The following is a 12,260-nucleotide window of genomic DNA, read 5'->3' as shown; positions in this document are numbered from 1 at the left end:
CCCTATTAGTCTGCTAAATTGTGCAGAGATAGTCCTTTTGCTTTGCAAGGGGTGTCCCCCAACATAGGATTAAATGACCTATTTGATTAATGCCCCAATTTCAAAGCTATCTATAAATGATATGTATTCCTATGTGCACAAGATTCTGCATTACATCAGAGCAGGGACTTAGAATAAGGCTGCAACCCTGCACCCATTTACCTAGGAGCAAGCCCTATTGAACCCAAGGTGATTTATTTCTGAGTAGAGATATATAGAATTGAACTGCAATTGGCTTTCAGATATATTCCATGATTATAGCTTTTCAATCAATAAATGTCATATTCAACCAATTTCCATCCATGACACTGTCAATATAAGCAATATTTGAGTGTTTATCAACTACAAAACCTTAATTAATCTCTTTGCTTAAGTAGGAAGACCATATGAAAAGGACAGGGCTCCTGTATCTTTAACAGTTGCATAGGAAAGGGAATTTCAGCAGGTGTCATTTGTATATGTGGAAGACCTGATGAAATTCCATCACAACAATTAAAGGTGCAGGAGCTATACTAGAGTGACCAGATTTAAAAGAGGGCAGGGCACCTGCAGCTTTAACTGTTGTGATGAAGAGGAAATTTCACCAGGTTCCTCATATATACAAATGACACCTGCTGAAATTTCCTTTTCAATACAACTGTTAAAGATACAGGAGCCCTGTCCTCCTTTTCATATGTCACCCTAGCTTAAGTACGAAGCACCTTGGCTGACCTTGGGCCACTTACTCTCTTGCATCTTAACCTACCCAAAGATTGTTACAAGGTTAAGGAATAAAATTGGAGGAAGGGTTACCCCATCTTAACCTTGGTGGGAGGATGGGATACAAATGTGATGGACAGATAAAACAATGAATTACGCTACCAATTTATCCAAACTATTCCCCCTCTTAAATGAATTCATTCACAGCGCAATCTACAATGGGGGTTACTCCGAAATAACTAAGCAGAAGGTTGCAGTTTCAGTCACATTCAATCAATTGCTAACCCCAAACTTTCATTTTTATTAAAATTATGGAAAAAAAATCCATACCATCTCACTACTACTTCCCAACAGGTTGTTTTTTTTACCTATACAGCTGTAATGGAGCTTCAACAGCTGGATTGAGGGATAGTTTGGGGCAGCTATTTCTTGAATGTAAATGTCACTGTTAATTCTTGCAGAAAACAAGTGTGCCAGGGCTTAGAAAGTGCCATAAACTGGCATATGCACAAATATAGGAATCAATATTAGTATGCAAGTTAGGCTACAGGTGCCTTTGCACATTTTATATTTTAAAACTACCAGAAGTCATTTCAGACATTGAAAAGCTCCTCAGATTCACCTCTATAGTCATCATGAGTGTATTCATATGGAAATCTGTCACAACTGTAAATACAGCAGTAACTATCCAGAAATTATTACTATTATTATGACTACTGAAAATTATGCTGCCCCAATGATGAAGAAGCTGCAGATTTATCTGTGGTTTAGGATTCAGAAAAACAGGGCTGCTTACCAATATGTATAGGGTTGTTTATCTGGTCCACTGTGCAGTCTCACTTTTTGAACTGTAGCTGTAGTTGGAATCGTCAAGAGTTCCCAATGGAATGAGAGGAGTCCTTCCCTTCTTCTCAGCTATAGAAACTTGGTATAGTACAGACTCCAAGGATCTGGGGAAACATCTTTCTGTTTGTTCCACTTCTGACAGGTGTGAGAGCAGCAACAGAAGATGCTTTCTCCATGTGTCCTCATATTTGTGAGTGTGTTAAAATGTTTTTCACATTTAGCTTAGAAACTTTATCTTTTACATAAATGCTTTTTAATATTGAAACTGAGATTCTTAAGATGCTAGATTATGGGTCCATACCAAATTCTAACCTTTACATGGTGCAACATACAGTGCTGGCCACAGGTATTAAAATATATAGACCCCCTTTTAATCTGAGATCATTAGGCATTTATTCTATAATTTAATCAAAATAGTTCCTGTTTTTATGTGGTTGTTTCTCCCTAGATTTCTTTTTAATGAAGCTTTCACATTTCACACTCATACACATCATGTACTTTCCTATTGCTGGTAACAGGAGTGATGTGCCTGCAAATGCCTTTATGCTGAACTCCAATAAAAAAATATTAAGAAACAAGTCAAAGGTTTAATAGGTAGATTTGCAAGAACACAAAGGTCAGAGAGGCACCCAGTATGCAGCAAAGGTCATGTACGTGTCTTGCTATTAGGTTGTTTTGGAAATCTTTCCTGCTTTTTACAAACACAGCAGAGATCCCTTTCAGCATCATTAATGATGGAAGAGCAATTATTCCACACATAGAAAAAAATAGTTATTAAAAGGACAAAACATCCGCACTAAATGTAAATATAGACAATAGCAAGTCTAAGATACAGCAACATTCCACTAACATCTTATGCAGCTTTCCTAGTCAATAGAGCAGCATAACTCAAGTGATCCAAGACTGGACCAAAAATATGCAAAAGGAAGAAATTATGGGAGATCCTACTGATATTACACTTCTAGCTCACCTATTAATAACTGGATCCCTATATAGCTTTTTAAGCAGCTTTTCCAACTTTGAAACCAATGTACAACCAAAATACACTCCCAATCCTGTATATATGCATTATATCTCAAGCAGAGGCAGCTATGTGATGGGTAATAGATAGCATTTCCAGTTTTGTTATCTTTGAGAGGACAAATAGTGTCTGCTGTAAAATATATCCACCAGCTTGAAATTACTATGTATTTAATCTTGAGAAACTGCTAAAGCATATGAGGATGATTCTGTCATTTCATTCTAAATGGGCAAAGAGTAATTCTTACAAGGCAATGCTACTCACACTCTTACTCAATGACATTCTTCATAGAATTATGTCTGACTCAATGTTCCTTTTGCTTTCTTTTGCTTTTTATTCAAGGGTATTCGTCGAGATTCAAGTATGAAAAACCTACTTGATTAACTCCGTACTGTGGAAAGTGGAGCAAGAGCAAAAGTTGCAGAAGTTGCCATTTTAATCATTTTCAGATTCTACAGTACTATACAGATTAGTTTATGATGAGTACTGAGCATCTAATGCTACCAAGAAATCCTTGCTTAAAATGTGGGAGTGGACTGGGCAAAGATCATGCAACAGACAAACAAAATTACAATGAATTCATTATCAGACAGTACAAATTAAGCTCTGTAACTAAGGATTTCACTGGTATGTTCCACTTCAGAAAATTAACTGAAAAGTGCACAATATTCTACAAAACCAAGAAATGGCTTTAAAAAAGAAAATGCAGCAGTTTAATTGAATTGTTCAGAAACCTTATTCATTTTGGATAGCTGCAACAATGTCAGAATATCCCAGTACTGCACTTTTTCAAAATTGCAACTTAGCACTCTCTTTTTTCAGGAAAAGGAGAAGTGCTACAGGAGTCTACACAGAGTGCATTATAGATACTCTACTTAAAAATACATCGTTGTATTTAGTGTCTTTTAAAGGATTATGATTATGAATATTTAAATAAACTGTTTATGCTCAGGAAAAGATGGAAATGAGACTATTCACTGTAAAGATCTGAATCGCACTTAAATGAATGGTACCTTATTATACATCTGTTTAAGGCATGATAAACTCAACAATGCCTATGTGTAGCTCCCCTACCCATTGTTCCCTCAGGCATTTCTGGCCATTTTCAATCCATTGGGATAAGTACAAGATGTAGCATGAGCTTAGAAAACTCACAAGCACAGAGGATATTATGAGTACACTGTATTTTCAAATACGGATGTTTCACAGGTCCTAAACCTGCTTTTATCGTCTTTTTATAAACTGTAGCTGCAGACACTTAATAGCAGAAAAAATAGCAAACACTACGAACCTTTAGCACCAGAGATAATAAACTTGAGCTACTTTCCACTAGAAAGAATGAAGGGAACACATCTCTACAAAGGGCTGACTTGTATTCAACAACCTTTATTTTTAACATCAACTTCCATTTATGCACTGGTGATTACCTTTTGCATTGTGCTTTAAAACTGTAGTTACAAATTTATATATATGCACAGAGAGAGAGGGGAGAGAGAAAGAGAGAACGAACTATACGCACAGGCTCACACGTGCACTATTACTAAAGGTCTGCAATATCAGTTTACAGAATAAAGTGCTTTAATAAAAGGCTTGCAACAATAGAAATCAATTAACTGCACCTGAAATATTAACCATGTTGTTGGACTCTGCCTTTCTTTAATCCTAAAACATCAAAATAGCTTTTTAAATATATATATATATATCTCAGCACATCTAGACAGATAAAGAGGTAGTATTTCTGAAATGCTTTAATACCTGCATGAGACATGATAGATTTCTGATCAGCATTAGCCTTTTATCCTTACAAGCAATCATGAATATTTTGTCACAGCAAGAGAAAACACATTCATATAATGCTTACTTGGAAAGTGCTCTGAGGCATAATAATAGACATCCTCATAACCCTCGTGATAATCCTCCTCTGGCCGGTACTTTTTGCCTTTTCTTCTCCTCGATCTTCTTATTTGCTTGACAAAGCCCAAGAAACGCTCCATCTCATTCACCAACCGACAATATCAGGTCGGTGTACCTTTTGTTGCTGTTGTCCAGCAGCCGCACTTCTCAAAAAGCAGTCTGAGCATGAATGAGCAGCAAATACTGAAGAAAAAGTGGGTCCTTTGACTAGCCAGCTTGGTACCATTCAAAAATCCATCTCAGCTCTGACAATAAAGGACACTGCTTTACCTTTACCAGACCCTGAATTACAGGAACTGAAGAGACACTATTTCAGTCTAAAAGCAAATATTTCAAAAGAAGAAAGCATAAGCTAAAGATGTATGCTCTTCATGTCAAGCACACTTTAATAAACAGAACAAAGTTCAAAAGATCTATCTGACAGCAAGAGGAATCCCAGCACTAGAATTTCACTATACTGTGTCTCCATCATTTGAAGAGGGGCCAGAGGGGCGGAGATAAACATTACTCAATGGACTGAACCACATCTAAAAGCACAAGAGGTTTTCTGCAATCTAGTACTTACTACCACATTATTTACAGTTGCACACCTTTAAATGCCATGTGATTCCTTGTCTTTTTCTTTCTTTCTTTGGCTTGCAGAACAATAAACAATGTATGCATGATTTCTGATACTATACAATGCAGTCTGGACAAACAGCAAAGTGGTTTAACCCATATACACAGACCACTCACTGGCAAGCGTGTACTGAATGTGTTAATTGGAGCAGCAGGGAGAAAGCTTGGCAGCTGCTTTTAAATGACACACTTACCCATTGGGCATTGATACATTTCAATCATTATATCAACTAAATATTGCAATATTTAAGACCCCTAGCAAGGATACTTGTAGCAACAAACAAACAAAGGAAACTATATCATAAACACAGCATGTGCCCCAGTGTTTAAACCACTCATCAAAAAACCCTTTGCTGTATTTCCCAACTTAAGATAACATGTGAACTGTGCTTGTTATTCTTTGAAACCACTTTCAGAGTCTGAAAGGATTCTCAATGTTTTCTCCTTGCATGCCATTCCACAAGCACTCACTAAGATAAGAAAGGAATTTCTAGCAAAATCAAAGCCACTTTTACAAAAACAAAACAAAAAGGAACGTTGATTTAAGCTCAATCAGAAGAACATTTACCAGAAATGATTTTGCAACCCTCTCTCCAGTAAAAAATTCAAAATAAATAAATGTTTATCATCAGGAAACCTTCAGGATAAGATGCAAGGCAGGAATGCAGCCACACACCAGCAGTAGCAGCAAGGTGGGGGAAGAGGTCAGTACATGGCCAATGATGCAGAGTGCTGACCAATGGAAGGCAGTGGGGAGGCTACAGATCCTTCCAGTAGCCATTGGAAGGGAACAGAGGCCTAGTACTGGGCAAAAGGTGGGGTACAAATAAATAAATCAACAACAACAACAACAACAACAACAACAGAGCCAGGATCAGTGCAGGTGCCATTGTGCAAGCAACTGCCAGTGAATGGCCAGAACCGTCTTATATGGACCAATAATGTCACTGGTCACACAGAACGCTGCTGCCCATTCAGCCACACCATCCCTGCCCATCATCCCTTCTCCTCAGCAACAGCCATCAATAAAGCCATTCCCTCTTAGGCCACAGCTAGACCTAAGGTTTATCCTGCAATCATCCAGGGTTCGCCCCGCCTGAGCACTGGATCCCCTGTGTGTCACCTAGATGAACAGGTTTGACCCCTGGACGATCCAGGGATAAACCTTAGGTCTAGCTATGGCCCTGGTCATTGCTCAACAGCAGCAGCCATTTACTACCATCTGCCCAATTACATTGGTCACTGCTGTGCATCAGCAAAATTCTCACCCGAACTTAGATCTAAGAAAATTGCTGTTTCTAATTTATGTGGGAGTCACTTAATCTTCCCGTAAAAATAAAATTATATAGCCATCCTAAAACTGGATAGTGAACTCAGTCAAGCTTTAATTTACGATAAAAGAAAAGCTTCATTGATTCATCTTTTCCCAGAAACCCAAACAGAAGAATCTCAATCACAACTGACCAAATCTTAATCATCCATTTTAATTTGGGGGCTAAATTTGAACCAGAGATCGGAAGAGATCAGCCCAGTTTCCTGCTTTCAGCTCCAGAACTCAGCCTCAGAATTGGTAGAATAGGATATTCAAGCCTTCCCTTTGGTATGCTGTCACATCTTACCAACACCTTTCCCCACCACTCTCCTCTATCATAGTGATATACTGTATAATATAGGATATAATCTTCCTTACTTGAAAGGATTGTTTAGCTTACTGAAAAGAAATCTCCTGACCATGAGACCTCCCAATTTGGCCTGCTAAGGCACTGGAGGAGGCCTAACCCCTTCCCCTGCACCGAAGCACCACTCTACTCCATCTCTGTGCACACAGGAGGTAGGGGGGAAAGGAAGGAGTGTAGTCTGGACAATGCAGGATGAGAAGCTGTCTCTTCTTCCACCATTCTCTCCATTCCTCTTTGGAGAGAATGGGCAGCCCCTCTTCTCTGTGCAAAGAAAAATCTGGGGGTGGGGGTGGAAGAGAGCCAGTCTCTTCCTCCAATGCTTAGTTCCCACTGTCTCATTGGTATTAGTTGGTCTCTCTGTGTGTGTATGGGGGATAAGCACATTGATACCATTTGCCAGCACTATTGGCATGCAAATCCTGACATGCTTGTTTGGAACTAATTGGGTTGAAATAGGTTGTCCACTTCTGCAGTAGAAGGAAGAAAAGAGAAAAAGGTAGAGGTAAAAGAGAAGTGGGCAACCAAAAGCCCTAGGGCTGCATATGGCCCTTGGCCTGATTTCAAAAGCCCTCTCCCATTTCAGAGCTGTAGCAAGAGCAATGTACCTCTTCCCTAGCAGCCCACTGAGTAGAGAGGAAATGGGGAGGGGGGAAAGGACCTGACAGAAAAAGAAAAAAAAGGGTGAAAAAAGGGAGAGGAAAGGGTTGGCATCACTCACTTTAGCTCTGGTCCTGCCCACACCAGCCTGCAGTCCCCACCAAGTTACTCATGAGGGAATGTGGTCCTCAACAGAAAAATGGTTATCCACCTCTTGGGGAGAGACCCAACAGATTGGTCAAGGGGAAATGGTGCACCTGTCAAATGATGACTATAGGGGTGTGTAATAGCACCACATATCATTTATCTGAAAGATCATCATATTACTCTGTTTCAGGAAAAAAACATGTGGCATCTTAAAGACTAACAAATTTATTATGGCATAAGTTCTCCTGCATTACAGTCATTTCATCAGATACATTTTTTTTGCATATATTGTTTAGTGCAGGGCTGGCCAAAACACCTGGTGCATACTAAACAGAGCGTTATGCAGTAATCCATAGCACATACATTTCTCAACCCCACCCCATCCATTTTTCTTTTCATTGATCACCCCACCTAGCCCCTTGTGATTATTGTTCCAACAGCCAGTTCATAGCTCCCAATGCCATGTTTTTCCTTCCATCTCACAGATAATTCAATTGACTGAAAGCCAATTCTGTTGCAGAAGCATGCTCATAGTAAACTTGTAAATAAAGCCTATTCCTTTCAGAAAAATGGGATTTGAAAATCACTGCTTCATAGCCACAGAGTTCCTCTAAGCAAGTGATTTATTGCATGCTTGAGACTAGCCACTCACGGAATTTTTTGTTTTGATTACATGATGTTGTCAATGACCAGAATGTCTCCCGTGGTATCCCCTGGAAATCCCGGTATGAAAAGAACCACATTTAAAGTCATAATAGCTGGGGGAAAGCAGGATTTTCCATCACTAGATGTCACTGTCTCAACAGAAGTGAAGGGGGGAGTATTACATTCAAAACAAATGGTACTGTGTAATGCAGTGCATAACAATCATGCCAAGTAATCAGGAAGCATAAAAGTCCCACGTAACACACACAATTTCCCTTAATGTAGAGACCCCATACACAGTGCTATAATATCAGGCATGTTTTTTGAGGTGAAATATCTTGTCTTATCATCTGCAGTCCTATCATATGCTTCATTGACTCTTCTTTAAAGTTACACATGTAGTTTTATCCCATTGGTTCTATTTGTCTCTCATAAGCATAATATTAGCTCCATTTGGTCTGCAAGGTGAAGAAAGGGGAAACAAATACATTATTCACACATGAAAGAAGACAGCAACTGTTTTTTGTATTAAATATGTCTCAAAATATATTTCAAGGTAGTAAGAGAACAAATTAAATAGTTCAGATCTGAAAACATAAAGTAAGTTTATGGACTCCCAGGTGATTACCTCTAGACAATGTTTAGTGCGGAGTATGAAAGTTAATTAGATGTCTAATGATGTGGGTGACATTTTGTGAACACCACACTTGTTTTCTGTAGCAGAAATTCTTTGCAAAAAGATGGTAGCTGGGAAGAATAACACACAGCAAATTATACATGTTCTAAATCAAACAGCTGTGACAATTGCAACATTACATGTTTAGAAAAGCCTGCTCATAAGGCAGAGAACCCTGCAGTGAAGCCACTTAAATGCAACAGTGAACCAGATGCTATTGATCTTCTGATATATACCATATAAGTGCTCCTCAGATTTGGCAGTAGTATTCAGTATTTAATATCTGTAAGTCCCTTAACATTCCTTTCTATATATCTCTTTGTTAAAACATTTGAGTTCCATTGCTAATTTTGATGGTTGGGTTCTGTTGACATTTTCTTCAGTGACTCATGCTAACACATATTTCTATTATTACGACAGAACAGTGGAATTGCTTTATTATACAGTTACTAAATAAAAGGGCTTGGAGTAATTCCTAGCAGTTGTTAGCAAGCACATCCTCTATAAATCAAATCCATCTACACTGTAAGTAGATTTTAAGCATTATGTCCCTTGCATGGATCACCACACAGAAGTGTTTTTCACCAATCTTCATGTAAGGGTGCAATATCTGAACTAGCCCTTCAAGGGATGCTGGCAAGCTCCTTGCTGGTGTTTTTTGAAACTCACTCTTCTTAAATCTAAAGCACCAACATTGTATTTATTTATTTATTTATTTGTCTTTGTGTTTTCATAGTCCAGAGCCACTGTTATAAGCCTGTGTTTTCTGCAGTCCCATTTCCCCCCTTAAAAGGATGGAAGGGAACTTAATATTACAAGTCGAGTCAGATGTTAAACACAGGGGCTATAATTTTAAAAGAATCAAGTGCAAATTCAGTTTCTAATCTACAGGTTGCCTCTAGAAGTGAGTCTATTCTGAAATATTGTACTTCACTCATACAGAGAACATCAAGAAGTTTAAGGCAACTTTAGAACCAAGGTTAAAGTGCTGGATAAAGCCCAACAAGCTTCCTGAAAGCAAAGCAGCCTGCAGTCATAAAGCTTCTTCCAGTTATTGCTGCATGAAGATAACAATGATGAAACGAAGGGTTTTATTGCTGGTGAGCTCAAACAACCAAGTTCCGGTTAGTGATAAAAAGGATAAATGTATACACATATTCTTAGCACAGTGTAAATATCTCAGCTTTCCTAGAGCATCAGATGAATAACAAAGCAAGAATCTGAAGCTTATTAACTCAATTGAAACCCTTACCCTTTGCACTAATTGTTTAAATCTATGAACATTGCTCCTAATTATTAAATAAATGCATTGGTTTAAAGACTTTTCTTATCCATATGAATTCCAAGAAGTTCAAAAACCAATGTTTGCTGAGACACCAGAAAGGCACACACACACACACACACACAATTTAAACATATGTTAAATAGTTACTTGTCTACTCTGACAACCTCAACCAACCATTTACAGTCCACTGAATATTGGTACATCATACCCATTTCTCTCTCACTAGAATTGCACAGCATGTTAAAGATATGAGTGACCTCCAGTCTATTTGATCTCATCCTTTACATTGTGGAAGGATTTATGGGTCACAAATGATTCCTGATTTTAAAGGAATCCAGTGTTTCCTTTAAAAACAACAACAATAACAATACATACCACAAATTCTTAGGTCATGTTTTTCCATTCCTAACTTCTCCTACAGTCAGAAAGTTCTATAGGTATGGCTCAATCAACAACATTACAGCTCCCACATGGAAACTGCTTAAAATAGCCTGCATATGGTGGTTGTTCTACCCAAGCTGCTGTTACATACACTAGCTCACCCTGTGGATTGCTACTATTTTACTAAAAGTCTCCAAGCCAGCACTAACAGCTGCCAGGGATGACCAGCTGTGGCAGTGGAAACTGTCCATACAACAGTGGTGATCCATGTGATAAGCCCTTCTACAAAATATAGCAGCCCTTCCCCACGGGAGTCATAATGTGTAGGGCTGTTTAAAATGAAACTGGCTGAAATGAAACAACTAAGTTACCTGATTATGTTCCATGGAAAGATTGGGACTTACATATCAGTAACTGGGTGGATCATCACGATCTTTGTCCCTTCTCATTTGCTGAATGGCACAGTTGGACTTAAAATTCTTTATAAAGCCCTTAAATATTTCAACACATCTATGCAGCCCTCTCACCATCTTCTTTTCTCTAGGCTAAATATATAATTCATCCTTATTGTTAATATTACTTTCATTTGGGGGGCATTTGCCTTGATTGCATTCCTCTTGAAACATGGCAGCCATTCTTAAACATGGTATATTTGTTCCTTATCCAGCAAAGCAGACACTTGTGTGGAAGCCAGCTTCCAAACATGCAGCTGATACAGATGCAGACACACAATAAATTGGTTGGATGTGTCGTTTCATGCTAATGGAAGATGTCTATCTCCCTCAGGGGCTACTACTTGTGGTGTGTGGCTAGGTGTGCATACCTAGAACTGCATTTGAGCCAATCATTTTAGCATTACACAAAATAATTTTGTGCAGTTTTTTTTAATGAACTGGTATCCATTTGCTCCTCCACCTAGTTCTTTTTACACCCATTGAGCAGGGGGCTGGATGATAGCCATATAGGCCTCTTCCAACTCTACTATTCTTGATTCTATATCTTATGGAGCAGTGTCAAAGGCCTTGTTAAAGTCAAGATACACCATATTAAATAAAATGGCATATTTTCAAATCTCAATACTGGTGTCTTTTTGAAATATTGAAGTAAGTGTGAAAGGAGTTACAATTAAGCTGCCACTTGCAACAAGCAATAAGGTCAAACACCTCCTCCTACTTCCTTCTTCCTTCATTTTCTCATATGTCTAGCCACAAAGGAGTCTTCCCGGTTTGTTTCCCCTAATGTTCAAACTAGGAAACTGTGGTTAACCATTCCCTATAAGCCATGATTGAAAACTTCAGATTGCAATATGAGTTTGTAAGGAGTGCTTCAACCTATTGCTCGTTCCCACTACAACAAACTTTACTTAGTTCATTGGACTGGGAAATCAGCCCATCCAAATTAGCCCGCTGTTAGAAGGAAAATCTGTCTTTGATATTTTCTCTTTCATACCATACCAAATTAATATTCTGACCAAAAAATAGCCTCAAGAAGAAACAAATAAGTTTGCACTTAACTTGCAACTCCACAGATTAAAATATGTCCACATTGATTAAAATTGGACTACTACAGATCAGCTAAAGCTTTCGTCAATAATTAAACTGATTTAAGTTTGCAACCCTGATCATCTTCGCAATGTTACAGTTTTCAATTGCAGGAGTGAAATGCTGGTGTGAACTCCCACGAAGAATTCCCAGAAAAGTTAGAAAAACTTCT

The 12,260-nt window shown here is 38.4% G+C and overlaps 1 protein-coding gene across 2 annotated transcripts in view; it reads right to left on the bottom strand.

The window, feature by feature from the left end:
- GRIP1 (glutamate receptor interacting protein 1) overlaps positions 1-4,599 on the bottom strand; it is a 278,909-nt gene extending 274,310 nt beyond the window's left edge. For both annotated transcript variants that reach the window (XM_063133916.1, XM_063133915.1), the window contains exon 1: positions 4,467-4,599. In XM_063133916.1, coding sequence (XP_062989986.1) covers positions 4,467-4,599 — 133 coding nt within the window. The remainder of the gene's footprint in view (positions 1-4,466) is intronic.
- Positions 4,600-12,260: the final 7,661 nt, after the last annotated feature.

Source organism: Elgaria multicarinata, chromosome 9, assembly GCF_023053635.1.
Source record: "Elgaria multicarinata webbii isolate HBS135686 ecotype San Diego chromosome 9, rElgMul1.1.pri, whole genome shotgun sequence".
Classification (NCBI taxonomy): Eukaryota; Metazoa; Chordata; class Lepidosauria; order Squamata; family Anguidae; genus Elgaria; species Elgaria multicarinata.
The sequence above is the reverse complement of the archived record's forward strand: the minus strand, read 5'-3'. Positions and strand labels throughout refer to the sequence as shown.